The sequence below is a fragment of the Pristiophorus japonicus genome, chromosome 17 (assembly GCF_044704955.1).
Source record: "Pristiophorus japonicus isolate sPriJap1 chromosome 17, sPriJap1.hap1, whole genome shotgun sequence".
NCBI classification, from domain to species: Eukaryota; Metazoa; Chordata; class Chondrichthyes; family Pristiophoridae; genus Pristiophorus; species Pristiophorus japonicus.
The window spans coordinates 78648531-78676075 of record NC_091993.1 but is presented as its reverse complement, the minus strand read 5'-3'; the positions used below and the strand labels follow the sequence as shown (position 1 = coordinate 78676075).

General features: G+C 42.9%; 1 protein-coding gene across 1 annotated transcript; it reads left to right on the top strand.

The window, feature by feature from the left end:
- LOC139228212 (C->U-editing enzyme APOBEC-2-like) lies at positions 1–27545 on the top strand. Its single transcript, XM_070859392.1, has 3 exons — positions 1–197; positions 18778–19316; positions 27099–27545. Exons 1-2 carry the CDS (start codon positions 79–81, stop codon positions 19310–19312), a joined length of 654 nt encoding a protein of 217 aa, XP_070715493.1. The 5' UTR covers positions 1–78; the 3' UTR covers positions 19313–19316; positions 27099–27545.

The following is a 27545-nucleotide window of genomic DNA, read 5'->3' as shown; positions in this document are numbered from 1 at the left end:
AGGGACCTCTCGCTTGCTCAGTGCAGAGCTGCCTTTGGTCTGTCCACGTCACACTGATCTGTCGGGTTTCTGTCCGCAATGGCTGAAAATACCAAAAAAGATACCAAGAAAATTGAGCAAGAGGAGGGAGCGGATGGAGAGGCTGACACAGAGAAGGTAGAGCTCCTTGATCTGGGACCTTTTGAAATAATTTTTGGGTGAGTATCGAACCCTTTCTACACAGTGTTGGCATGTCAGGAAACAAGGAGCAGTTAGATAGAAATTTGATTAAAAAAGTCTACAGACTGAACAACTATTGTTAAACATAGTTCACCTCTGAGAAAAACGAAATGACCAGGGATACCTACATTGCGAGCACACTATATAGAAAGAACTCTTACCACAGATCAAGAAGTGTCAGACAAGGTTTAATTGTGACAAGAACAGTAGGAGATATCTTTGTCAGAAAGAAAGTGGTGCATTGAATTTAAACTGGAGCCTATGTTATAAACACTGGTAGGTACTACATTTAAGTGATATTAGTGAATGAGATTTTTACATGTTCCAACAGCATTTATTTGTCTGCTGTTTCAGTGCAGGTATTAATGCAGGTAAAATAACCAGGCTAAGGCCTGCATGAAGCATTCGTTCACTAATATCGCCAACAGTTAGCTCTAGATTTATATGTCTGTATGCAGAGTTTCTGGACCGGTTATTGTTTGTGTTACAAATACAGCATTGGGCTGGTTTTATGAAGGCCTGGCACAGATCATATCATGGAAGTATAGAACTGGCCAGTCCATGATGGGCACTGCCGGCGGAGTGTTGCAGGAACACATATTTAGGAAAATTGGCTCTCAATTATTGAGTCAAATAAGTGTGTAGGAGTATGTAAGTGCTGTACATATGCAAACATGAACGTGGATGAGTTGTGTACAGTGTCTGATATATAGATATACATGTGTTTGCTGCAAAGTAATTCTATCTGAAGCACTTTGAGATGTTTCTGCAAGATATGATAAGGCACTTTATAGATACAAAACGTCTTTCTATGTACATTGTAAAATGCAGTTTACTGAAATATATATATATATATATATATATATATATTATTGTCGCCTTTATTTTGCGGCAACAGGGATAGAGTCAGTGGCCGAAATTCGATAGCCCGCGAAAACGGGAGCGGGAATCGCGATGCGCGATGCGCGATTGACCCACACCTGTTGCTTCCGATGCAGGCAATATGCCAACTTCGTGCTGCCTGCTCATTAACATGTTTGGAGTGTGCATCCTGCACTAACTGCGCTGTTGAGTGGCTGCATGTCTCAGCAGGAGGCCCAAAATTGTGAGAGGTTAGCACCACTTAAATCTAACCCGCACCTCTTAAAGGGGAGGTGCATTGTGGCTGAAGCAGGCGGTGGAAGTCATTGTGGAACTCATTCTGACATGGAAAAAGACTGAATAATGACACAACATGGCAGAGAGAGAGCTTCAAGATTTTCCGACACTTTACTGGAGGTCTTGGTGGAGGAGGTGGTGAGAAGGAGAGATGTGTTCTACCCACAGGGACCAGGAGGCCCTCCAGACACATGCAATGGGAGCAGATAGCCATGGCGATCAATGCTAGAAGTCAAGCCCTGAGGACCTGGATACAGTGCCATACGAAGTTCAATGACCTTACTCGAGTGGTCAAGGTCAGTGAATGCATCTTCAAATACCATATCATACCAACTGCAACATTAGCCTCAGTCACTGCTCAATGCACCACACCTCCAACACTCACCTACTGACAATCTCTATCAATCAGGGCTCATACCTAACAGTCATAGCTTCATGGAATTATAGAAGCATGGAAATTTACGGCACGGAAGGAGGTAATTTGGCCCATTGTGTCTGTGCCGTCCAAAAAAAGAGCTATCCAGCCTAATGTCACTTTCAAGCTCTTGGTCTGTAGCTTTGTAGGTTATAGCACTTCATATGCAAATCCAAGTACTTTTAAATGTGATGAGGATTTCTGCTTTTAACACCCTTTCAGGCAGTGAGTTCCAGACCCCCACCACCCTCTGGGTGAAAAAAATTCTCCTCAACTCCTAAGGCTCAGTGGGTAACACCCTTGCCTCTGAGTCAGAAGGTTGTAGGTTCAAGTCCCACTCCAGGGAACTTGAGCACATAAATTTAGGCTGACACTCCAGTGCAGTGCTGAGGGAGTGCCGTCTTTCGGATGAGACGTTAAGCTGAGGCCCCGCCTGCTCTCTCAAGTGGATGTAAAAGATCCCATGGCACGTCCGGTGATCATGAAAGGCACTATATAAATCCAAGAGCTTCATTTTCTGTTTTTCTTTTAATCCTTCCATCAATCACTTTAAATATATATCCCCTGGCTATTGATCTCTCTGCTCTCCACTTATTATCCACTTTATCATAATTTTATATACCTCAATGAAATCTCCCCTGAGCCTCCTCTGTTCCAAAGAAGACAAGCTTAGCCTATCCAATCTTTCCTCATACCTAAAGAAATATTTCTAAATTCTCAACAAATATACAGTCCATTTGAGAAATAAAAACTCAACTGGAAAAGTGATCCATCTGTGCCTAACGAAAGAAGATAATGAAAGTATTAGAGTAAAAGAAGAGGCTTATAATGTTGCAAAGAATGGTATTAAGCCTGAGGATTGGGAGAGCTTTAGAAACTAGCAATTGATAAAAAATTGATAAAAAGGGAGAAAATAGAATATGAGAATAAACTAGCATGAAATATAAAAACAAATTGTAAGAGCTTCTACAAAGGAAGAGAGCAGCAAAAGTAAACATTGGTCTCTTAGAGGCTGAGACAGGTGAAATTATAATGGGGAATAAGGAACTGGTAGGGAGTTTAAAGAAATATTTTGTATTTGTCTTCAGAGTAGAAGACACACAAAGTATACCAAAATAATTGGGAACCAAGGGGCTAATAAGTGTGAGGAACTTAAAGTAATTAATATCAGTAGAGAAAAAGTACAGAAATATAGGCTGACACTCCAGTGCAGTGCTGAGGGAGTGCTGCACTGTCGGAGGTGCCGTCTTTCGGATGAGACGTTAAGCTGAGGCCCCGCCTGCTCTCTCAGATGGATGTAAAAGCCGACAAATCCCCTGGACCTGATGGTCTACATCCTAGGGTTCTAAAAGAGGTGCAGCAGTGGACGTATTAGTTGTGATCTTCCAAAATTCCCTAGATTCCAGAACGGTCCCAGTGGATTGGAAGGTAGCAAATGTAACCCTGCTATTCAAGAATGGAGGGAGAGAGAAAACACAGAACTACAGGCCAGTGAGCCTGAAATCAGTCGTCGGAAAAATGCTGGAATTCATTATTAAGCAAGTGGTAACAGCGGACTAAGAAAATCATAATATGATTAGGTAGAGTTGACATGGATTTATGAAAGGGAAATTGTGTTCAACAAATTAATGAGAGTTTTTTGAGGATATAAGTAGCAGGTTAGATAAATGGGAACCGATGGATATAGTATATTTGAATTTCCAAAAGGCATTCGATAAAGTGCCACATAAAAGGTTGCTATGCAAGATAGGGTTCATGGGGTTGAGTGTAATATATTAGTATGGATAGAGGTTTGGTTAATGGACAGAAAACTCTGAGCTGGATTTTCGGCCTTGCTCATTTCGGGGCGGTAATGGCGGCGGAGCGGTAAAGTTTGCGCCCGGGAAAGGTTTGCACCTCAGTCAGCAAAATTGGGCAACTGGGCCCTGAGTGTGGGGCAGAGCACTAAGGGAGGTGTTGCACATCTCCCTAGGCCGGCTGAACATGCGGAAGTCCCGAGCTAAACAGCCGGCCTCGGAGCGCTCTAAGAGAGGCTTGGGGAGAAAAAAAAACCTGAATACAACCCACCAAAAACATTCCCAATAAATAACTTGTGTCACCCCAACATGAATCTCAAAAAAAACCAGTCACACTTACCTGAGGTCGACATTACTTACCTCACAGCAGCTGCTACAGCTCGGACCACCTGTTTTCACAGGCGGACACAGCACGGTGCTCTACGGAACGCTTTGGATTGGGTGGGAGCCAAAAATCGATTCGGTGTCGCAGCCAACACTGGCCCGCCCCTTATGGCAGATAATACTACGCACCACGCTGAAACTGGCCCTGAAAACCCCGGCGAGGCTCTGGAAGCTGGCTGCCCACCCGGAAGAGCTTGTCACTGCCATTGCTGTCCCTCCGGGGTGAAAACAGAGGCAGCAACAAGTCAAAAATCCAACCCAGAGAGTAGGGATAAGCAGGTCATTTTTCAGTTGGCAGGCTGTAACTAGTAGGATGCCACAAGGATCAGTGCTGGGGGCTCAACTATTTACAATCTATATTCATGACTTAGATATAGAGACCGAGTGCAATGTATCCAAGTGTGCTGACGATACAAAGCTAGGTGGGAAAGTAAGCTGTGAGGAGGACAGAAAGAGCTTGGAAAGGGATATAGACAGGTTAAGTGAATAGGCAATAAGGCGGCAGATGGAGTATAATGTGAGGAAGTGTGAGGTTATTCACTTTGGTAGGAAGAATAGAAAAACAGAATAGTTTTAAAATGGTGAGAAACCATTAAATGTTGGTGTTCAGAGAGATTTAGGTATCCTCATACAGGAAACACAGACAGTTAGCATGCAGGTACAACAAGCAATTAGGAAGGCAAATAGCATGTTGGCCTTTATTGCAAGGGGGTTGGAGTACAAGAGTAAGGAAGTCCACTAGAATTGTACAGGGCTTTGGTGAGGTTCACTAGATTGATCCCTGGGATGAGAGGTTTGTCCTATGATGAGAAATTAAGTAGATTTGGCCGATAGTGTCTGGAGTTTAGAAGAATGAGAGATGATCCCACTAAAACATATAAGATTCTGAGGGGGATTGACAGTGTAGATGGTGAGAGGTTGTTTGCCCGGGCGGGAGAGTCTAGAACTAAGGGGCACAGTCTCAGGATAAGAGGTGGGCCATTTAAGACTGAGATAAAGAGGAGTTTCTTCACTGAGAGGGTTGTGAATCTTTGGAATTCTCTACCCCAAAAGGTTATAGATACTGAGTTGTTGAGTATATTCAAGGCTGATATAGATAGATTTTTGACTCCAGGGGAATCGAGGGATATGGGAATCGGGCGCGAAAGTGGAGTTGAGGTCGAAGATCAGCCATGATCTTATTGAATGGCAGATCTGTGTTGAAGGGCTGTATGGCCTAATCCTGCTCCTAATTCTTATGTTCTCATGTTCTTATGTTCTGAAATTCTCCAGTCCTGGCAACATCCTCATAAATCTTCTCTGTACCCTCTCTAATGCAATAACATCTTTCCTGTAATGTAATGACAAGAACTGTACACAGTACTCTAGCTGTGGCCTAACTAGTGTTTTATACAGTTCAAGCATAATCTCCTTGCTATTATATTCTATTATATTGCTCTTATATTCTATGTCTCAGTTAATAAAGGAAGGTATCCCTTATGCCTTCTTAACCATCTTACCTATCTGTCCTGCTACCTTCTGGAATCTGTGGACATGCACTCCAAGATTCCTCTCTTCCTGTACACTTCTCAGTATCCTACCATTTATTGTGTATTCCCTCCCCAAATGCATTACCTCACACTTCTCTGGATTGAATTCCATTTGCCGCTTTCCTGCCCACCTAACCAGTCCATTGATATCTTCCTGCAGTCTACAGTTTTCTTCCTCAATATCAACCACACGGCCAATTTTAGTATCATCTGCAAACTTCTTAATCATGCCCCCTATATTGAAGTCTAAATCATTGATATATATCACAAAACGCAAGGGACCTAGTACTGAGACCTGTTAAACCCCACTGGAAACATCATTCCAGTCTCCATTACCCTTTGCTTCTTGCCACGGAACCAATTTTGGATCACCCTCACACACCTAGCACTGCTGCAAGCTTCACACCCACATCTCACACCGTGCACACACTCCCAAACAGATTGCACGGCACTCACTGACCCACTTCCCTCTCTCTTGCAGGACAAGGTGGCACACAACCAGAGGCCACAGGAGCTAAAAGAGAGGCGGTGCTAAAACTATAGAAGATAACGGTATCCTGATAACTAATCCTCCTTCTCACATCCCACTTCCCCCTCATCCCACAATTTCTTCTGATTTACAGGCTGCAAATGGGCCTCATGATCTGCCTACTCTGCAAACTTCCCGTGGACGCTCACTGTGCGCACGCTACCGCCCTCACCAATATGGCGTTTGACACGACTCACACCAGAGGTGTATGCGTTTGCCGTGGATGCCATTTTGGACCTCTAAGGGCACTCGTACAGCCCAAAAAAGGGGTGCCATGGTTCTGAATTTTGTGTCCAGAGTGTCTACAGCTACAGGCACCTGTAGATAGCCAAGATTTAACTGGAGGGATTGTGAATTTGCAGAATGTACTGGATTTATTAATAGGCAGGGTTCCATCTTCAGACATTTAATGAAATCATGACTTAAAAAAAAATAATTATTTCAATGTTTATAATAAGATAGGGAGTTTGTTGAGTTACTGTGGAAACCTTGAGGGTGAAATTGCCCCTTTTTTAGAGGCCCATTAGCGCGGAGTGAAAGAGACTTTTCATCCAGGGCGGGGGAGTCGGAGGGCGCTTCCGGCTCCGTGAAATTGCCCGTGAGTTTGCAGCGGCATTGCCACAGCAGAGCCGCACCCCATGAGTAGCGCCCCAGGATGCAGCACAACCAACGATGACATTATTGTCACGCACCGCCCTCTTACTCCCCCGCGGAGGAAATTGTGGCCATTGTGAGGCTGGTGCGAACAGATTTCAACACCAGCTGAACGGGTTGCAAAGCTGCCCAACATACCTGCGCGGACTGAACTTAAAGGGGAGGCCACCAGCGCCCCGTGCCGCCATCTTTGCTGGTTTGCCGACTCTCGGGTCAGCTCCAGAATATGACCTCTAGCGTGGTCTGGGTCGCCATGGTGCAGCCTGGCACTCCGTTTTGGGTGCCGGGCTGCAGGCCCGGTTCCACGCTGCTCTGGTGGTCCAGTGGAGGCCATCAGAGGCCTTGCAGAGTGTGCAGCAGCCCTCCCCTTTAATCGAAGGGGACGAGCATTGAAGTGTGTCCGGGTAGCGCTGAACATCTCGCCCAGTCGCGCCCCGGGACCCGCCCTGAAATGAAGTGGACATGCGAGATTGCGCTCCACTTCCTTTGAGGGACGGTAAGCCCAATTCAGTGGCAGGGGGCGGGACTTCTGCGCGAGCGAGGAAAGTCCCGGCCTCAGCTGATTACCGCCCCCAATCGGGGTGCAGGGCATTTTTGCCCCCCTTGTTTATCTGATGAGTTATGATGTCTGAGTAACTGATGATAAATGAGTTAATTTTTAAGTTGTGAGGGTCTTTCATGTCAGTGAGATAAACATGGAATTTTGTGCTATAACCACTGACTGTTCTAATGCTTTAGTGGCCGCTGTAGTTTCCTATAATAGAAACAAACAAATTTTGCCCAATCTCAGATTTTTCAAAATAAGTCCAAAGTGACTAAATATAGGTCAGTGGGACCTTTTATTTAAGGTTCAGCATCACTATAACTCCAGATTATGATTTCCCTGCAGTTATGGAGCTTTTTCAGCTCTTTATCCCTGTCACTCGTCATTGGCCTCAGTTGTGTTTCACTATGAAATATGATGTTACGAATCCCAGCAATGTTGCAGACATAGACTGACTCAGTGTTCCCTATCCATTTCATATCTATTTTTTCCTCCCATCTTTGTTGGTCTGTCTTGTGCTGATGATCCTTCTTTCAATTCGATAAAGCATAAAGGCAAAAGGCAACCGATTACCCAATGAGTACTTTGCATTTGTGTTCACAAAGTTTGCGGATGATGTGAAGGTTACACTAAAAGAGGAGAGGGAAGTTATGGACAGGCTGGTCATAGTTGGAGGACGTACTAAAGAGTTAGCATTACTGAAAGTTGTAAAGTCACCTGGTCTGGATGGAATGCATCCTTGGTTGCTGAAAGAAGCAAAGGTATAAATAGTGGAGGCATTGGTCACAATCCTTCAATTCTCATCGAATACAGGAGAAGTGCCAGAGGACTGGAGGGTTGCTAATGTTTTACCACTATTCAAGGAAGGGGAGAGGGATAAACTGGGAAACTACAGGCCAGTCAGCCTAACATCGATGGTGGGGAAGCTATTGGAAACGATTATCAAGCACAAAATAATTTTTCATTTGGAAAGGCATAGGTTAATCAAGGAGAGGCAGCAGACATGTGTTAAAGACAGATCTTGACTGACTAACTTGATTGAATTCTTTGATGAAGTGAAAAGGAAGGTTGAATAAAGTAATGCAGTAGATGTTGTATATACGGACTTTCGCAAGGCATTCGACAAAGTGCGGCAAAGGAGGCTTGTTAAGAAGATGGAAGCCCATGGAATGAAGGGGAAAGGTGGTATGGATGTAGATTTGGCTCAATGTCAGGAAGTAAAGGGTGGTAGTGGATGAATCTTTCTCAGACTGGAAGGTGGTTTGCAGTGGTGCTCCCCCAAGGATCAGTTTTGGGTCCATTACTCTCTTTAATATTTGTAAACGACCGAGACTCGGGTATAAGAAGCAGCATTATAAAGTTTGCAGATGATACAAAACTTGGGAAAGTAGTAGATCATGGGGTCCAAAATTTGGAGCAACTTGATTTTTCTGAAATATCTTAAAAATCCCCATTTTGCACATTCAATTTGTGCCAGTTAGTTAGGATTTTTTTTAGTTTAGTTTAGTTTTTTTCAAAAGGGGGCGTTACCAGCCACCTACGCCAGTTTTGCCCATTTATTCCACTTTGGACAGCTAATAGTTGCTCCAAACTAACTTAGGCACAGAAACCCTTGCGGAGAGTTAAGAAATCAGCGCAGGTAGCCAGAGATAGGGGCAGGAAGGGAAGCAGACAGGACCTTACAAAGCACTAAACAAAGCACAACAACATTCAAGAAGCATAAAAACCATCAAGAAGAAATAAAAAATAAAATTTAAGTCCTACCTTCCTAGCTCGGGCCCGGGAAGTCAGCGGGCCGGCCGGTGCGAGAGGCCATTCGGCTGGGGATAGGTGCGGGCGGGACGACCGGACGGGAGAGCACAGGAAACTGGCCACAGGCTCGCAGAACACACAGGCAGGCTAGGCTGGGCTCCCAGAAGACACAGGCCGCTGGCTGCAGGAATCAACGGACAGTGGGCCAGCTGGCCAGTGCGGGAGGCTACTCGGCCAGGGATAGGTGCAGGGTGAGAGAGCACAGGGAACTGGCCGATTGCCAGTGTTATTCGCTACTGTGCATGTGTGAACACTCCAATGCGCATGCGCAGCGCTGCCAGCACTCTTTCATGCGCAGGGCCTTAGCTCCGCCCCCCCAATGGAATCGCCACCCCGCGCCAAGCCCCGGGAGAGTCAACAGAGCGGCCAGAATCCGGGGACATCTTTTTGGCGCCGTTTTGAGCCTTGGAAGTTTCACGTGAGTGTGCCGAAAAAACGGGTGGGCCAAATTTGGGCCCATGATGAGGATAGCTATAGCCTTCAGGATGACACAGCGAGGATGGTGAAATGGGTAGATGGAGCTCAATGCAGAGAAGTGTGACATGATGTACTTTGGGAAGACGAATATGGAATGACAATAAACTATAAATGGGACAATTGAGAAAAATGTAGATGAGCAGAGAAACCTTGGTGTCCATATACATAAATCCTTAAAGGTGGCAGGGCAAGTTGATAAGGTGGTTAAGAAAGCATATCGGTTACTTGGGATTAAAAATAGAGGCATAGAATATGATCATGATCGAACTTTATAAATCACTACTTAGGCCTCAGCTCAAGTATTGTGGACAATTCTGGGCACCACACTTCAGGAAAGATGTAAAGTCATTAGAAAGGGTACAGAGGAGGTTTACCAGGATGTTACCAGGGATGACGGACTTCAGTTATGAGGAGAGGTTGGAAAAGTTAGGACTGTTCTCCTTGGAACAGAAAAGGTTAGGTGACCTAACATAGGTTTTCAAGATGTTGAGAGGTTTTGATAAATAGAGAAAAGCGATTCCCTTTGGTGAGTGGGTCAATAACCAGAGGTCAAAGGTTCAAATTCATTGGCAACAGAGATAGAGGGGAGATGAGGAATTTTTCACTCCGTGAGTTGTCGGGATCTGGACACTCGACCTGCAAAGGTGGTGGAAGCTAATTCCATTCCAAGCGGCAGTTGGCGAGAGGCGGGAGCAGCGTCGGAGCGGCCTATAAAAGGCGTACCGGTGCAGCTACAGCGGGGAGAGAAGGCAAAAAAGAAGGAGAAAGGAATGAAAAGGTGACATCACAGCCAAGGGGGTAAGTGATTGGCTGGTGATTGGTGAGTAGCTTTTCTTTTTCTTTTTTATATCAGTAAGTAAACTGTAACATTGTTGTGCCAATTTAATTGTATCTAAGGGTTAAGGCATGGCAGGAGAGCTCAGTCACGTGTTATGCTCCTCCTGTACCATGTGGAAACTCAGGGACACCGGAGGTGTCCCTGACGACTATGTGTGTGAGAAGTGTATCCGCCTTCAGCTCCTGATGGACCGCGTTGCGGAATTGGAGCTGAGGGTGGATTCACTCTGGAGCATCCACGATGCGAGAATGACATGAGTAGCACGTGTAGCGAGTTGGTCTCACCGCAGGAGAAGGATCCACAGCCAGATAGGGAATGGAAGACCAGCAAGAAGAGTAGTGCAAGGAAGGTAGTGCAGGGGTCCCCTGTGGTCATTCTCCTGCAAAACAGATACACTGCTTTGAGTGCTGTTGAGGGGGATGACTCATCGGGGAGGGCAGCAGCAGCCAAGTTCATGGCACCGTGGCTGGCTCTGTTGCACAGGAGGGCAGGAAAAAGAATGGGAGAGCGATATTGATAGGGGATTCAATCATAAGGGGAATAGATAGGCGTTTCTGCGGCCGCAACCGAGACTCCAGGATGGTATGTTCCCTCCCTGGTGCAAGGGTCAAGGATGTTTCTGAGCGGGTGCAGGACATTCTAAAAAGGGAGGGAGAACAGCCAGTTGTCATGGTGCACATTGGTACCAACGACATAGGTAAAAAAAGGGATGAGGTCCCACGAGACGAATTTAAGGAGCTAGGAGCTAAATTAAAACGTAGGACCTCAAAAGTAGTAATCTCAGGATTGCTACCAGTGCCACGTGCTAGTCAGAGTAGAAATCGCAGGATAGCACAGATGAATACGTGGCTTGAGCAGTGGTGCAGCAGGGAGGGATTCAAATTCCTGGGGCATTGGAACTGGTTCTGGGGGAGGTGGGACCAGTACAAACCGGACGGTCTGCACCTGGGCAGGACCGGAACCAATGTCCTAGGGGGAGTGTTTGTTAGTGCTGTTGGGGAGGAGTTAAATTAATATGGCAGGGGGATGGGAACCAATGCAGGGAAACAGAGGGAAACAAAAAGGAGACAAAAACAAAAGACAGAAAGGAGATGAGTAAAAGTGGAGGGCAGAGAAACCAAAGGCAAGAAACAAAAAGGGCCACTGAATATAAAGGGGCTGCAGGAGGGGTCAAAACTAAAAATCATGGTTTAAAAACTAGGATGAAAACACTCTACCTAAATACATGCAGCATTCGAAATAAAGTAAATGAGTTGACGGCACAAATCATTACAAATGGGTATGATTTGGTGACCATTACAGAAACATGGTTGCAGGGTGGCCAAGACTGGGAATTAAACATACAGGGGTATCTGACGATTCAGAAAGATAGACAAGAAGGGAAAGGAGGTGGGGTAGCTCTGTTAATAAAGGATGATATCAGGGCAGTTGTGAGGGATGATATTGGCTCCAATGAACAAAATGTTGAATCATTGTGGGTGGAGATTAGAGATAGTAAGGGGAAAAAGTCACTGGTCGGCGTAGTTTATAGGCCCCCAAATAATAACTTCATGGTGGGGCGGGCAATAATCAAGGGAATAATGGAGGCATGTGAAAAAGGAACGGCAGTAGTCATGGGGGATTTTAACCTACATATCGATTGGTCAAATCAAATCGCACGGGGTAGCCTGGAGTAGGAATTCATAGAATGCATAAGGGATTGTTTCTTAGAACAGTATGTAACAGAACCTACAAGGGAGCAAGCCATCTTAGATCTGGTCCTGTGTAATGAAGCAGGAAAAATAAACGATCTCCAAGTAAAAGATCCTCTCGGAATGAGTGATCACAGTATGGTTGAATTTGTAATACGGATTGAGGGTGAGGAAGTTGTGTCAGAAACGAGCGTACTATGCTTAAACAAAGGGGACTACAGTGGGATGAGGGCAGAGTTGGCTAAAGGAGACTGAAAACAAAGACTAAATGGTGGCACAATTGAGGAACAGTGGAGGACTTTTAAGGAGCTCTTTCATAGTGCGCAACAAAAATATATTCCAGTGAAAAAGAAGGGCGGCAAGAGAAGGGATAACCAGCCATGGATAACCAAGGAAATAAAGGAGAGTATCAAATCAAAGACCAATGCGTATAAGGTGGCCAAGGTTAGTGGGAAACTAGAGGATTGGGAGAATTTTAAGCAACAGCAAAGAATGACTAAAAAAGCAATAAAAAAAGGGAAGATAGATTACGAAAGTAAACTTGCGCAAAACATAAAAACAGATAGTAAAAGCTTTTACAGATATATAAAACGGAAAAGAGTGACTAAAGTAAATGTTGGTCCCTTAGAAGATGAGAAGGGGGATTTAATAATGGGAAATGTGGAAATGGCTGAGACCTTAAACAATTATTTTGCTTCGGTCTTCACAGTGGAAGACACAAAAACCATGCCAAAAATTGCAGGCCACAGGAATGTGGGAAGGGAGGACCTTGAGACAATCACTATCACTAGGGGGGTAGTGCTGGACAGGCTAATGGGACTGAAGGTAGACAAGTCCCCTGGTCCTGATGAAATGCATCCCAGGGTATTAAAATAGATGACGGAAGCTATAGCAGATGCATTCGTTATAATCTACCAAAATTCTCTGGACTCTGGAAGGGTACCAGCGGATTGGAAAGCAGCTAATGTAACGCCTCTGTTTAAAAAAGGGGGCAGACAAAAGGCAGGTAACTATAGGCCGGTTAGTTTAACATCTGTAGTGGGGAAAATGCTTGAAACTATCATTAAGGAAGAAATAGCGGGACATCTAGATAGGAATAGTGCAATCAAGCAGACGCAGCATGGATTCATGAAGGGGAAATCATGTTTAACTAATTTACTGGAATTCTTTGAGGATATAACGAGCATGGTGGATAGAGGTCTACCGATGGATGTGGTGTATTTAGATTTCCAAAAGGCATTCGATAAGGTGCCACACAAAAGGTTACTGCAGAAGATAGAGGCACGCGGCGTCAGAGGAAATGTGTTAGCATGGATAGAGAATTGGCTGGCGAACAGAAAGCAGAGAGTCGGGATAAATGGGTCCTTTTCGGGTTGGAAATCGGTGGTTAGTGGTGTGCCACAGGGATCGGTGCTGGGACCACAACTGTTTACAATATACATAGATGACCTGGAAGAGGGGACAGAGTGTAGTGCAACAAAATTTGCAGATGACACTAAGATTAGTGGGAAAGCGGGTTGTGTAGAGGACTCAGAGAGGCTGCAAGGAGATTTGGATAGGTTAAGCGAATGGGCTAAGTTTGGCAGATGGAATACAATGTCGAAAAGTGTGAGGTCATCCACCTTGGGGAAAAAAACAGTAAAAGGGAATATTATTTGAATGGGGAGAAATTACAACATGCTGAGGTGCAAAGGTTAATTTGCAGGTGCAGCAGGTAATCAGGAAGGCGAATGGAATGTTGGCCTTCATTGCGAGAGGGATGGAGTACAAAAGCAGGGAGGTCCTGCTGCAACTGTATAGGGTATTGGTAAGGCTGCACCTGGAGTACTGCGTGCAGTTTTGGTCACCTTACTTAAGGAAGGATATACTAGCTTTGGAAGGGGTACAGGGACGATTCACTCGGCTGATTCCGGAGATGAGGGGGTTACCTTATGATGATAGATTGAGTAGACTGGGTCTTTACTCGTTGGAGTTCAGAAGGATGAGGGGTGATCTTATAGAAACATTTAAAATCATGAAAGGGATAGACAAGATAGAGGCAGAGAGGTTGTTTCCACTGGTAGGGGAGACTAGAACTAGGGGGCACAGCCTCAAAATACGGAGGAGCCAATTTAAAACCGAGTTGAGAAGGAATTTCTTCTCCCAGAGGGTTGTGAATCTGCTGAATTCTCTGCCCAAGGAAGCAGTTGAGGCTAGCTCATTGAATGTGTTCAAGTCACAGATAGATAGATTTTTAACCAATAAGGGAATTAAGGATTACGGGGAGAGGGCGGGTAAGTGGAGCTGAGTCCACGGCCAGATCAGCCATGATCTTATTGAATGGCGGAGCAGACTCGAGGGGCTAGATGGCCTACTCCTGTTCCTAATTCTTATGTTCTTATGTTCTTATTAATGATTTTAAATGGGAGTTGGACAGCTGCTTCAGGTGAGGAACTTAAAGGGTTATCGACAAAAAGTGGGGGTCATGGCCTCCTTCTGTGTTGTAACTGTCTATGATTCTTGTTATGCATTTAACCCTTGGCAACCTGTATCACACCACCACCAGAGGGCCTACCTATTGGAGTCCCAAGGGATCCTAGGAGCACTGTATATAAGCAAGCCACCCACGAGGTACCTACACTCTGGAGTCTAATTAAAGGAGCTAAGGTCATATTTACTCATTGCTTACGGTACTCAGTTTCATCCTTTATTATGAGCGTAACAATTCTATTACCGGATATCTGCCAGTGTTACTTGAGGCTGGCATTATGAAAGAATGGGATCAAATGGGCCGAAAGGTCTCCTTCCCCTGAATCGGTCTTGTGTGTGCGAGAACAGACCAGGCAGATTCTCCCCTTCACTCTGCCTTCCCTCCTGGATTGCTGGGGAGGTAGCGATGGAAGCTAACAGTGCCGATCCTCTGGTGTCTCCTGCTGCCAGCACAGCTGAGATAAAGAGAGTTAAAAATAAGTCTGAAATTCCATTCATTGAGATGCCGCTGAAAGAAGAATGTGTTACAGCCTTCACATGAGAGCATGGTGTGGGGGAGAGTGGGGATCTGAGAGAAGCAGAACTTCAGTTGTGAGCTTCAGGTGACACCAGAATTGGTGGGCACATTACAAACAGTTTGCTAATGTTCCCTGCACTGTGATATTAGAATAGAGTCTTCAATTTTAGAGTGGTGTTTTATTGTTCATGATATATATCAGACAACTTACTTTCTTTTTAAACTGATTTAATTACTGTCACAATACAACATGGGCACTCACTCTGAATATTGTGGGAATTTTTTATGTGCTATAAAGAAAAACCGTCAATTATATCGAACTTGTATCTGTTCTCAGAAACATCTCATACATCACGTACAATGAATTGTTTTGTAGTGTATTGACTGTTATGTAAGCAGACAATTTTGTCGACACCATCTTATGCACAGCAATATCTCATAAACAGCAATGAGATAAATGGCTAGTTGATCTGTTTTCGGTGGTGTTGGTTGAGAGATAAATGTTGACCAGGCTTTTCTTGCATTGCTGCCATAGAATCTTTAGCTGCATTGTCGTTAGTGTCACTATTGCCTCTGAGTCAGAGTGTTTTGGGTTCAGAAGGCTGTGGGTTCAAGCCCCACTCTCGGACTTCAGCACATAATCTAGACAGTGCAACACTAAGATTATTGTATTAGGCAGTCCCTCGTGTTGAGGATGACCCACAGTGCTGTATTGTCAGAGGTGCCGTTCTTCAGATGAAATATTTAACCTGTCTGCCTGTTCCGGTAAATATCAAAGATCCTGCCCAAGGATCATCCTTCAACCAACATCATCAAAAAGATTAATAGGCATTTCTCTCATTGCTGTTTATGGGACCTAGTGTGCAAATTGACTCTTGCATTTACTACATAACAGTGATTACACTTCAAAAATAGTCTGTGTGGAGTGCGTTGCGCTGTTTCTCAGAGATGTGATAAAGTACTAAACACATTCAAGTCAACATCCATATGAAACCACCACAACCGAAGGTGTGGCCTCTGTTTAACCTCTTATCTGGAGAGCGCCACCTGACGATATAGCACTCCCTTCGTACTGCTTTGGAGTGTCAGCCTAAATTAAGCATTCAAGTCTTGGAGCTTGAACCTGCAACCTTCTAACTCAAGGTGCTAATATCTGGACCAGGCTGAACCACAGCTTCGATCCGGAATTCAATGACAAAGGTCATCTGATATATATTGGATATTATTGTGTATAGTAGTATTATCATTACCGATTTCCATAACATCCTCCAGCACTACAACCCTCCAAGATATCCAATTCTGGCCTCTTGCGCCTCCCCGGTTTTCATCGCTGCATCATTGGCAGCGGTGCCTTCAGTTGCCTAGGCTCTATGCTCTGGAATTACCTTCCTAAACCTCTTTACCTTTCTCTCCTTTAAAATGCTCCTTAAAACCTAACACTTTGACCAAGCTTTTGGTCACGTGTCCTGATAGCTCCTTATGTGGCTTGGTGTCAATTTTGTTTTGATAATCGCTCCTGTGAAATGCTTTGGGCACCAATGTTCCTTTCAAACTGCACGGCTGTGCGGCGCTCCAGGGGTCCCGAGCAGCCGGTGAGTCAGCTGTTAAATTGGAAAAAAAGTATGCATGCGCAGAATTTTGAATGGGCCACGCAGCTCCCCAAAAAATTACAGGGAACATTGCTTGGGACGGTTTACCACGTGAAAGGCGCTATATAATTACAAGTTGTTGTTATTGTTGTCGGGCTTTTTCATCCATTATATATTTTTTTAATAGCTGCTGTATTGGTGAGACAGAAATACTTTGCCCTGGAATTTGCAGTTATAATAATGGTGAAACTGTTAGCTTTCGCCGTCACTGCTCTGCAATACTGATAGCAACTTCTGGCGCCCACACAGTTCAATGAGAAAATCCAGAAGTTGCTGTCGGTGATTCCCTGCTCCGCCACAGCGTGTGCTGTTGAAGTCCTCGCAGATGAAAATCTTAGAAATCACTTGAATTGACGTGAACTTCTTGCACTCTGAACTCATTGTAAAACCCCACAAAAAAGTTAAGCCTTGTTGAATGAGGTGTAACTGGGTTTTTAACAGTGTACTAAATCATAATTACTGCTGAACAGCCTCTCTGGCCTTGAAAAACTAATTTTATATTTGTGGATTGCCAAATTTCTCCATTATGATAAAAATTACCAGAGATTTTTAAAATAATTAAAAAAAACATTTTTAAAGTTTGTTTATAAGATTTCATCTTCTACCTTAAACCCATATGTATGCCCCAAACTTAATTTTGCTCTCTATAAAATTACTAAAAAGTGAGGAATAATCATTGCTTTTTTACTTCCTGGTTTGCTGTCTGTGAGAATTCTTCAATGTGATTGGCTACTTAATCTGCTTGATGACATCATTGTTGCTGAATGGGGATGATCGCCATTAAATGACAAGGTGCCACATAAAAGGTTACTGCACAAGATAAAAGTTCGCAGGGTTGGGGGTAATATATTAGCATGGATAGAGGATTGGCTAACTAACAGAAAACAGAAAGTCGGGATAAATAGTTCATTCTCAGGTTGGCAATCAGTAACGAGTGGGGTGCCGCAGGGGTCAGTGCTAGGACCCCAACCATTTCCAATCTATATTAACGACTTGGAAGAGGGACCAAGTATAATGTAGCCAAGTTTGATGACGATACAAAGATGGGAGGAAAAGCAATGTGTGAGGAGAACACAAACAATCTGCAAAAGGACATAGACAAGCTAAGTGAGTGTGCAAAATTTTGGCAGATGGAGTATAATGTTGGAAAGTGTGAGGTCATGCACTTTGGCAGAAAAAAATTAAAGAGCAAGTTATTATTTAAATGGAGAAAGATTGCAAAGTGCTGCAGTACAGCGGGACCTGTGGGTACTTGTGCATGAAACACAAAAGGATAGTATGCAGGTACAGCCAGTGATCAGGAAGGCCAGTGGAATCTTGGCCTTTATTGCAAAGGGGATGGAGTATAAAAGCAGGGAAGTCTTGCTACAGTTATACAGGGTATTGGTGAGGCCACACCTGGAATACTGCGTGCAGTTTTGGTTTCATATTTACGAAAGGATATACTTGCTTTTGGAGGCAGTTCAGAGAAGGTTCCCTAGGTTGATTCTGGGGATGAGGGGGTTGACTTATGAGGAAAGGTTGAGTAGGTTGGGCCTCTACTCATTGAAATTCAAAAGAATGCGAGGTGATCTTTTCAAAACGTATAAGATTATGAGGGGACTTGACAAGGTGGATGCAGAGAGAATGTTTCCACTGATAGGGGAGACTAGAACTAGAGGGCATAATTTTAGAATAAGGGGCCGCCAATTTAAAACTGAGATGAGGAGAAATTTCTTCTCTCAGAAGGTTGTAAATCTGTGGAATTCGCTGCCTCAGAGAGCTGTGGAAGCTGGGACATTGAATAAATTTAAGACAGAAATAGACAAGTTCTTAAATGATAAGGGAATAAGGGGTTATGGAGAACGGGCAGGGAAGTGGACCTGGGTCCATGATCAAATCAGCCATGAACGTATTAAATGGCGGAGCTGTATGACCTACTCCTGCTCCTACTTCTTATGTTCTTAATTTTATTTTAAGAACATAACTCAGGAAAGGTGAAATCGACTCCACAGATATCGCTCGATCTTTGTGGGCGGCTTTCTTCGTGGTCACTGCAAATACCAGACCATCGTATTCTTGCTTTGTCCAATAACATCTGCTTCATTCTTTTCCAGACAACGCATGCCATCCTATTTCTTCAAATTCCAGTTCAAAAATGTAGAATATTCTTCAGGAAGGAATAAAACCTTTTTGTGCTATTCAATTGAGCAGCAGGGCAAAGAGTGCGAGAGATCGGAGGGATATGTGGAGGACGAGCACACCGGCATGCATGCAGAAGAGGCCTTCTTCACAAATATCTTCCAGGAGTGCGATGGCAGCCTGAGCTACGCCATCATTTGGCACGTGTCCTCCAGTCCTTGCGCGGCCTGTGCTTCCAAAATCGCCGAGCAACTGAGCAAGTGTCCCAACGTTCACCTTACCCTCTTCATGGCCCGCTTATTCATGTGGGAGGAGCCCGAGATCCAGCAAGGCCTACAGCAGCTGCAAGCGGCCGGCTGCCGGTTGAGGATTATGAAGGCTTCGGAGTATAATTACTGCTGGAACACCTTTGTTGACAACGAGGGGCAGGCTTTCGTGCCTTGGGAGGACCTTCAAGACAGCAGCATGTTTTACGAAGGGAAACTACTTGAAATTCTGCAACATGTCTAGAAAGGTGAGACATTCTGACATGTTCCCAAATTTGGGGGTTGTCATTCTTTGCTGTGGGCACTCTTGTTTGTTTTACGTGTGTTGCCAACACTGGCAGTTTGGTTAACGTCTTATTGGTTTTGTACCATTGTGTCCACGTTTGGAATTCACAGGAATAGAAGGACTGAGCCTTTGGCTGAGTGATAGCATTCCCGCCTCTGAGTCAGAAGATGTAAGGTTTGAACTCCCTTTTTTTTCTCAAAAATATACTTTATTCATATAAAATTTTCACAATACATTGGAAAATAGTTCAGTACCTTGTGGTCAGCAATTCCATACAATTCGTTTGGATGCTGACAGCAATTCCATACAATGCACTAGCGTACATTTCATTTCAAGGTACAGTTTAGTACAATCAGTAAATCACGTTCTCCAGACAGTGCTGGTGAGTGGAGAACAGGGCTCCAACTCTACCCCACGTCCAGTGAGTGTGGGTGGTCGCTCCCCACCTCATTGTATGGGTTGTGGGAGTCCATAAAGCCCTCCTGCCATGAAGGACCGTAAGTATAAGCTGGTGTAAAGATGGTTATGGCCATTGAAGGAGTGGTCACATTGCAGCCTGTAAGACTGCAAATCCTTCCACTACTTCACACTGTTCTCCAAAGGAAGAACGGGAAGATAAAAAAACAAGAAGAATAGAATAGAAAAAATATCTCTTTCTTTTTTTCTCTTTGAACTGTGTAAATTAACAAAAAGGGCACAATCCATAAATTGTTCACCAAATTGCTCGTGTTAGCAATGCTGCTAGTGTCACAACCAGGTACGAAGGAACACGTCCTAATAAATCAGCATAGTGTAGTGATGTGAATTTCTTGAACGACAAATCATGCTCCTGTAGCCTTGCTCATGATTAGTCAATACAAATGGTTTGTTGTTGTTAGGCTATGACAGGCAGACCTGGGTGACTTTCACTACAAGTGCTACCAGTGGTCAGATGACCGAATAGCTGGCATTACAGTATTACCTATCAGAAGTAATTGAAGCAAGCACTGTACACTTTAGGTTTAGTTGTAGGCAATGTTCCCTGTAAGCTGCAAGTTGCTCCATACAGCCTGTTTCTTTTAATGTGCGGTCCTTTTAAATTTCTGCACATGCACGGTATTTACAATGTAAAAGCCGGTGAGCAGCCTGTGTCACCATCATCATCATAGGCGGTCCCTCGTATCGAGGATGACTTGCTTCCAAGCCAAAAAGGGATGAGTTCACAAGTGTTTCAATGAAGGACCTGATATTCCAGGTCCCAAACTACATGTGGAAGGGTGGAAGATGCCTGTGCGTCGATTTTTTTAACGTGTGGTGGTCGGTGCACACCAGCCACCACACGGGCTTGACAGAGCTAGGTCTTGGTCCAATGGCAAGGATTAACCAAGACCACTGGAGACCATCTCTGCTGCACGGACCTAGTGCGCACACATATCGCAGTGTGGGCTGGCCCGTGCTGCTCCTGGGCCCCCGCCTCTTCTGGGCCCTGTAACTCATGCTTCTCCTGGGCCCCAATCATGTCGCTTTGCAATCTCTCGCCGCTCCTTTGCCCCGACGAAGCTATTCCTTCGCCCTGACCTCGCCGCTCCTGCTGTACTTGCCCATGTTCCAATCAGCGACCTGGACCTTGGTGACGTCCAATCCAGTCGCCCTCTTCACAGCCGTCGCCCTCCTGAACCCGCTAATGCTGCACCTTGAAATGCTATGTTCCATTTATGGTATGCGTCCTGTGTGGAACCTTGCAGATTACCGCGCGGCTGCGATAGCACAGCTTAGCAGGAACATTGTTTGTCGGCTTTACCAATGGCACAAATACATTACTAAATGATTGCAACAGGAAATAAGCATTTCAAGCAGGAAGTCTGAAGAGTTTTATTTTGATTCTAATTGATTTCCTGGTGATATTGTACACAGAGCGTCCAGGCCAAGTGTAGCCTTCAGATGACATAGGGTTAGCGGGTGAGAGATAATTGGAACAGGCTGCACCAAGCTTAAGCATTATTTTAAAATTATACATGTTGCTTTTATTTTTCTATACATTGATTTTATATTATTCTTTATAGTTAGATTGCAAAACTTGAGGGACTTTAGAAGTACAGTAGTTTATAGTACAGAGTGATGCGCTGGGAAATGCAAAACTGAGGTGCTACAGCACCACCGCTGGTAGGAGGGTGTAATTATGACATGACAAGTTTACAGTTTCCATTATAAGTGTGAACATAGTAATTTAGAATGGAAAAAAGTTGACAAAAGTGTGACAAAAATATAACAACAGGAAGTGAGATATTTTTGGACAGGAAGTGTGCACAGTCTTAAGATTTTATAATACTATAGTTATGTATTTACATTGTGAAAAACACAGTGGTACAATTATAGATTTGTCCTACCAAACTTGAGAGCATTGAGTTGCCTAATGTCGGGGTGAAATATTGACGTTTACAGGTTTATCACTGGTGGGAGTGATAACAATTTCTGGTGAGGGATTAAAGGCATCACAAGAAACATATTGCAGAACATTAAAATGTATTGACTTAAGCGTGATTTTTTTTCTACCATGCTGAAAACCTCTAGTGACACTATGCATATTTTTGCAGGGAATATTATAATTTTATAACAGTGCTCAGAGGTGTTCATAACTATATTGAGAGCAACTTCCTGACACTCTGCCTTGTGCTCCAGCTCAGTGAGACAGAAGCTGAGTACTTGTACGAGAGGGAGCTGGGAGAATGCACTCTCTCTGCTGAGGTAAATGTCCACTTTAGAAAGCTACTAGAATTTTACAAAGAGTCTATATTTTATTAAAAAAGGAAACAACATTTTGCTCTAAAACAATTAGGCCGCTGTGAAAACACTTGAAATGGAAAATTAAGTGTTTGGTACTGCAGACTAGTGTTGGGTTCTTAACTACTGAGCGTTGCTGTGGAAGCAGAACAGAGTGGCATGGAGAGTTTACATTTCAGGCAACTCTCTTTATATTGAGAATGCTTTCTAAACTTCTAAAATGGTGCCTTTTGATTGATCAACTGTTTGGACATGGCAGCCATGTTGAATTATAACATCAATTCAATACGGGAAAGGTCATTCTGCTGCTCATTGGAGTTCATCCATCTAATGCTGTAAACTCTCCCTCTTGGTGTCCAACTGCACTTTGAACATCCTTAATGTTTGCCTCAACTAATCTGCCATGCAGATTTTACTAGATTTTGTTTCTATCACTCTTTGAATAAACAAGTTCTTCCCAATATTTGTTGAAATTTACTTTCCACTCATTTATACTTACGTCCTCTAGGCTACGTTTCTGGTGTATTTGAAGGCAATGATCTGGTTTAACCTTTCAACACCATTTAATATTTGACATTCCTCAATGACATCCCACCATTTTTCTACTGTACACCTTGAGTGTCTCCAAACAGTGATTACATGCTTTCTGGTAAAATTTGTATTGAAATAAACAGAGCAACAGCTGAGTTTGATCCTGTCCTCTCCCAATATCCACAAATCCAGACTTCCAGTAGGGGCTGCTGGATAATGATCAGGATTGGAAACCATGGCCAATTTTCCCCCTTTCTAACCAAGGGCTCTGAGGCCTACCACCACCTGGCTGAGATCAACTTTACCTGCTCAGTCCCAATGACATCTTTATTGGCCTTGGACTTGGCAAAAGCAGCCAGCTATAATGCAGGGATGAAGAAAATGAGAGCTGATAGATAACAGAAGTTCATCTTCTGTGACATTTTCATCTGAGAAAGGTGAATCCTTGGAGAAAGGGTCATTTTACAAAGGCTTCATATTCAAGACATTCTTCAAATTTTGAACAATTGAAAAACTATTAATATTCATGGAACCAAATATGGAAAATGCTGGAAATACATGGGAGATCTATAAATATCTGTTTTTTTTTTAAAAAGTGAGATTAACGTTGAATGTATAGTCCTTCATCAGTACGGAGATAATTTGTAGGCCTGGTGAGTGAACTTCATAATGTCTGGCCTGCAACTGATCACGATTGGATAGGGTTGAAGATATCAGAACCTGATCCAAGCAGCATCAGTTGTTCCTTTCATGTATAGTGTTCATTACATCAGAGTGCCTTTGGCAACACCAGCTGTTTCTGTTTCATTTTAACTTTAGAAGGTCCGTAACTCCAATTGTGTAAAATGGCTATCATTGGACCAAGATCGGGACTGTCCCTTTGATAATTTTCAACTGCTGTTATATATTTCATCAGCCAGCTTATCAAGAGGGTGATCAGTCAGTATGCTCTGATGAAGATTGGTTCTTGCAAATCACAGCAGTGTTGCAGAGTGCAGCAGTTAATAAGCAGATTCTCTCAACAGATGTAGAAATTAGGAACTAAAACATACACAGGGCAGTGCTGCTGTAACCCATGAACTCAGTGACAGGCAAAGAGAGCCAACAATAACCTAAAACCTGGGATTAGTCACCATTTTAAAGCCTCCACATTGAATAGACAGCAAGGAATTTGGATTCCCTCACAAGGTGTTAGCTTCTTTATACTTCTTTAATATGGCCTGGTTAATTCCCTGAAGTAAATGTCTCAATTATTTATGGTTAGCAGTTTTTATAGTAAAAAAAACCCACACAAGAAACATAAATTAAAAATGAAATATTTAGTGTTAAGTGAATTAATTAAATCCAACAATGAATGACACTGAACACATTTTCATAAAATGTTTAATGCCTTGACTTAAAAACGACTAATGCCTAGTATGCAATTCCTTTAACTGCCATTTTAAGAGGCACTAACTTACTTAAAATAAACAAACTACTGCCTCTAATACAGTTTGAGCTTTTCCCCAACACTTTATTTATAATTGTTCACAGAAAAAGTGCAACTTCCACAGGCAGACCAACCCTTTTATGAACCTAAACCCGCACCCTTGTGCACGTGTGAGTAGGATAACATGCCACAGGACTAACTATTATTCCTTAATTAGAGTATAATGGATTGGAGACCATGTGCATTGCCCACCATCTTATTGTGAATACTCCAAATGGCAGTAAACACCATGCTGTCAGACCATTCCATTCAGGCTAAATCTATTAGTCCGATTTATTTATTGAAAAAAAAGATCACATGGCCCTGTTCAGGTTAATTATATAAAAGCAGTAAGAGACTGAAATACATGGAGGATACAAATATTATATATATATATATATATATTATATAAAAAATGCCCTTTTCTAGAAAAGATATCTTACATAGTTTGCTATTAAACTTGTGGATGAAACAGTCTTTTATTGACTTTTGACAATATAATGCTGTGTATGGGCAGTATAGTTCCTGTATCAGGCCACAGAATCCAAATGTTAATTCCAGAAATTAAACTGAACTGAATGAAAGATATGGGAAAAGTCAGTAGTGTACATATTCCCAACTAAAAAGGATGTAACTCAGGGCTGCCATTCAATTGAGTTCAAAGGTGCAATGCAAGAGATGTTTGCATTCTATACTAATGAGCAAGTGTTCACATACCAGTTCTTTGCCCAGGACTTGTTAATCTATTAAACAATGTACATTTTGAACAACTTCTACAATCAACCCTCGTTGATAGTTCGGCCATTTAAGATGTAATGCATTCACCTGTAAGAGCTTGTATACTTTGAGACTTGCCAGTGGTTAAAATCTTTCCCATGTCTGAGTTGGAGCCTACAAATAAAGTACCTATTATCCTTCAGAGAACCAAAAATACAGATTAACATCTAAAACCAAGGTTTTGCAGTTAGGTTTATAATATAGTCATACACCTCTCCCAATTTTCATTTCCAGTGAAGTCAATAAAAATGAAAATCAGAAGAGATGTATAACGGATGGTTGAATCAATATCACCCAAAATCCCAGTCTCCTCATCGGGTGGTATTTGCTCAGTAATGAAAGGAAGAAAGACTTGGATTTATATAGCACCTTCCATGACCACCGGACATCTCAAAGGGGTTTACAGCCAATGAAGTACTTTTGGAGTGTAGTCACTGTTGTAATGTAGGAAACGCGGCAACCATATTGCGCACAGCAAGCTCCCACAAACAGCAATGTGATAATAAAAAAACTGATTATCTGGTCATTATGTTGATTGAGGGATAAATATTGCTGTGTGATTCCTAGAGCTGGAGTTTGAAGTGTATTAGTAGGCATTCTGTATAAATTGGGATGATTTCCTTGGACAGTTTTTTGAATGCATTAAGTTTAAGCTCGAAGCACCAACCAGGCAAAATATTTTTGCATCTGTTTACGATGTCATCACCAGAGATTATTCCAAAGATTTTGCCAAAAGTGATATGCATATTAAAATCTAGCTAAATGCACATTTTGAATGAAAGTTCTATGACTGAGAAACTATGGAGTTAACCAGTAGACCATGGATAGAATTGTCGATTGAGACTGGCCACAATTCAAATACTCTTCTGATACACCAGCTTTTTATTTTCATATTGCTAATGTTGCAGTAATCCTAAAAAAAGAGAACTTAATTCTAAAATTCAGAAAGAAAAAATTAATTTAATTGGTGCAAATTGCTATTCACATATTAGGCACTTTAGAAACGTTCATCTCAAAGATACTGGGAAACACTTAAGCTGAAGCAGTAGCCCTAGATAACAGCTTTAGACTTGATATTCTGCGCTGCCTTACTCTTTGTTGCATTGTTTTATGACATTTGATGGTCTCATGTTTCCGTGTACAATTTCAGCTGTCCCAATATTTATAGGTCAACCAGTCTAGGGGAGGGCATACTAAAGACCAGGGTAATCCAGTCAGGACTACAATGAGGATGGAAACCTTTCTAATTATGTGGTAACGACGAGTTGGCTGCAGTCAGCACTAATAGTCTTTTAATCTGGTCTGGAGTGTTTTGCAAATATGTATACAGTTCTGCATCAACTTGAAGCTATTGTGCAAATGATGGGTGCAGCCTGAAGTAAACTGGAGCTGCTAACCCGTTCACCCTGTAATCCATGCCTGATAATCCTTTGCGGTGGTCTTAGCTCACCAGTAGCACTCTTGCCTCTAAGTTAGAAGGTCATATGTTCAAACCCCACTCTGGAGACTTCAGCATATAATCCCGATTGATCCTTCGGTGCAGTTCTGAGGGAGTTTCTACACGGTCAAAGATGCCGTCCTTCAGGTGAGATATTAAACCGGGGCCCTGTTTGCGCTCACAGGGGGATGTAAAAGAACTCATGGTACTACTCAAAGAAGAGCAGGAGAGTTCGCTGGGGATCCTAGTCAACATTTATCACTCAACCAATAATCACTAAAACAGATTATCTGGTCATTTATCTCATTGCTATTTGTGGGAGCTTGCTGTGCGCAGATTTGCTGCCGTATTTCCCAACATTACAACAGTGACTATATTTCAAAAGTACACCATTGGCTGTAAAGCACTTTGGGACGCCATGAAGTTTTGAAAGGTACGTTATAAATGCAAGTTCGCTTGGTTTATCTTTTATAATATATACAACTGTAGCGAGAAAAATCCCTACAAATAAAATTTGTTGGGATTGCATCTGTAATTTGATTATATGGGTGGCTGAACAGTTCAAATTGAGTGTAATTGCATGTCTTTTAAAATAGGTGTACAAGCAAATACTGCATTGTACATTCCCATTAGTCTACTGAAATGTTAGTCTAAGGAAAACCCATTTGCTTCTATTAAGCCAAAGGTCAACCAGCAAGAGTAACATTTATCCAATGCTCTCCACTCACTGAAATATACAAACATTAATTGTATACTTTTCTTTATTATAGAATGTTGGGTGCGGTATGCCAATCACTTCAATAGCTCTACGCCATGCAGTGGGACATCTGGGAAGAAGCTAAACTCATTTATTCTATTTCACTTGGATTGAACTGAAAGGATTTGCTTTAACTTCACTTACCATGCATCTTAACTTAATTGAATTACCATTTTCTGTTTGTTTCTCAACTTCAGTTCTTAGAAAGTAGTCACTGTGACCTGTACCTTAGGAATGGTTTAGAGCTGCCTGATAATGCACTGTTATTTCAAATAATAGGACTGCCTTAATTCTGTAAAGTTTGTTTTTATCTAGGTTTAGAATGTGGTAATAAAATGGAATGTTTCACATATCGAATACCTGTGCTATATAGCAGATATCATAGCTGGCAATATGGGACTATATCCAAAACAAGTCAGTCAACACCGACACTGTGTTTTACAATAAAATATCAACTGCG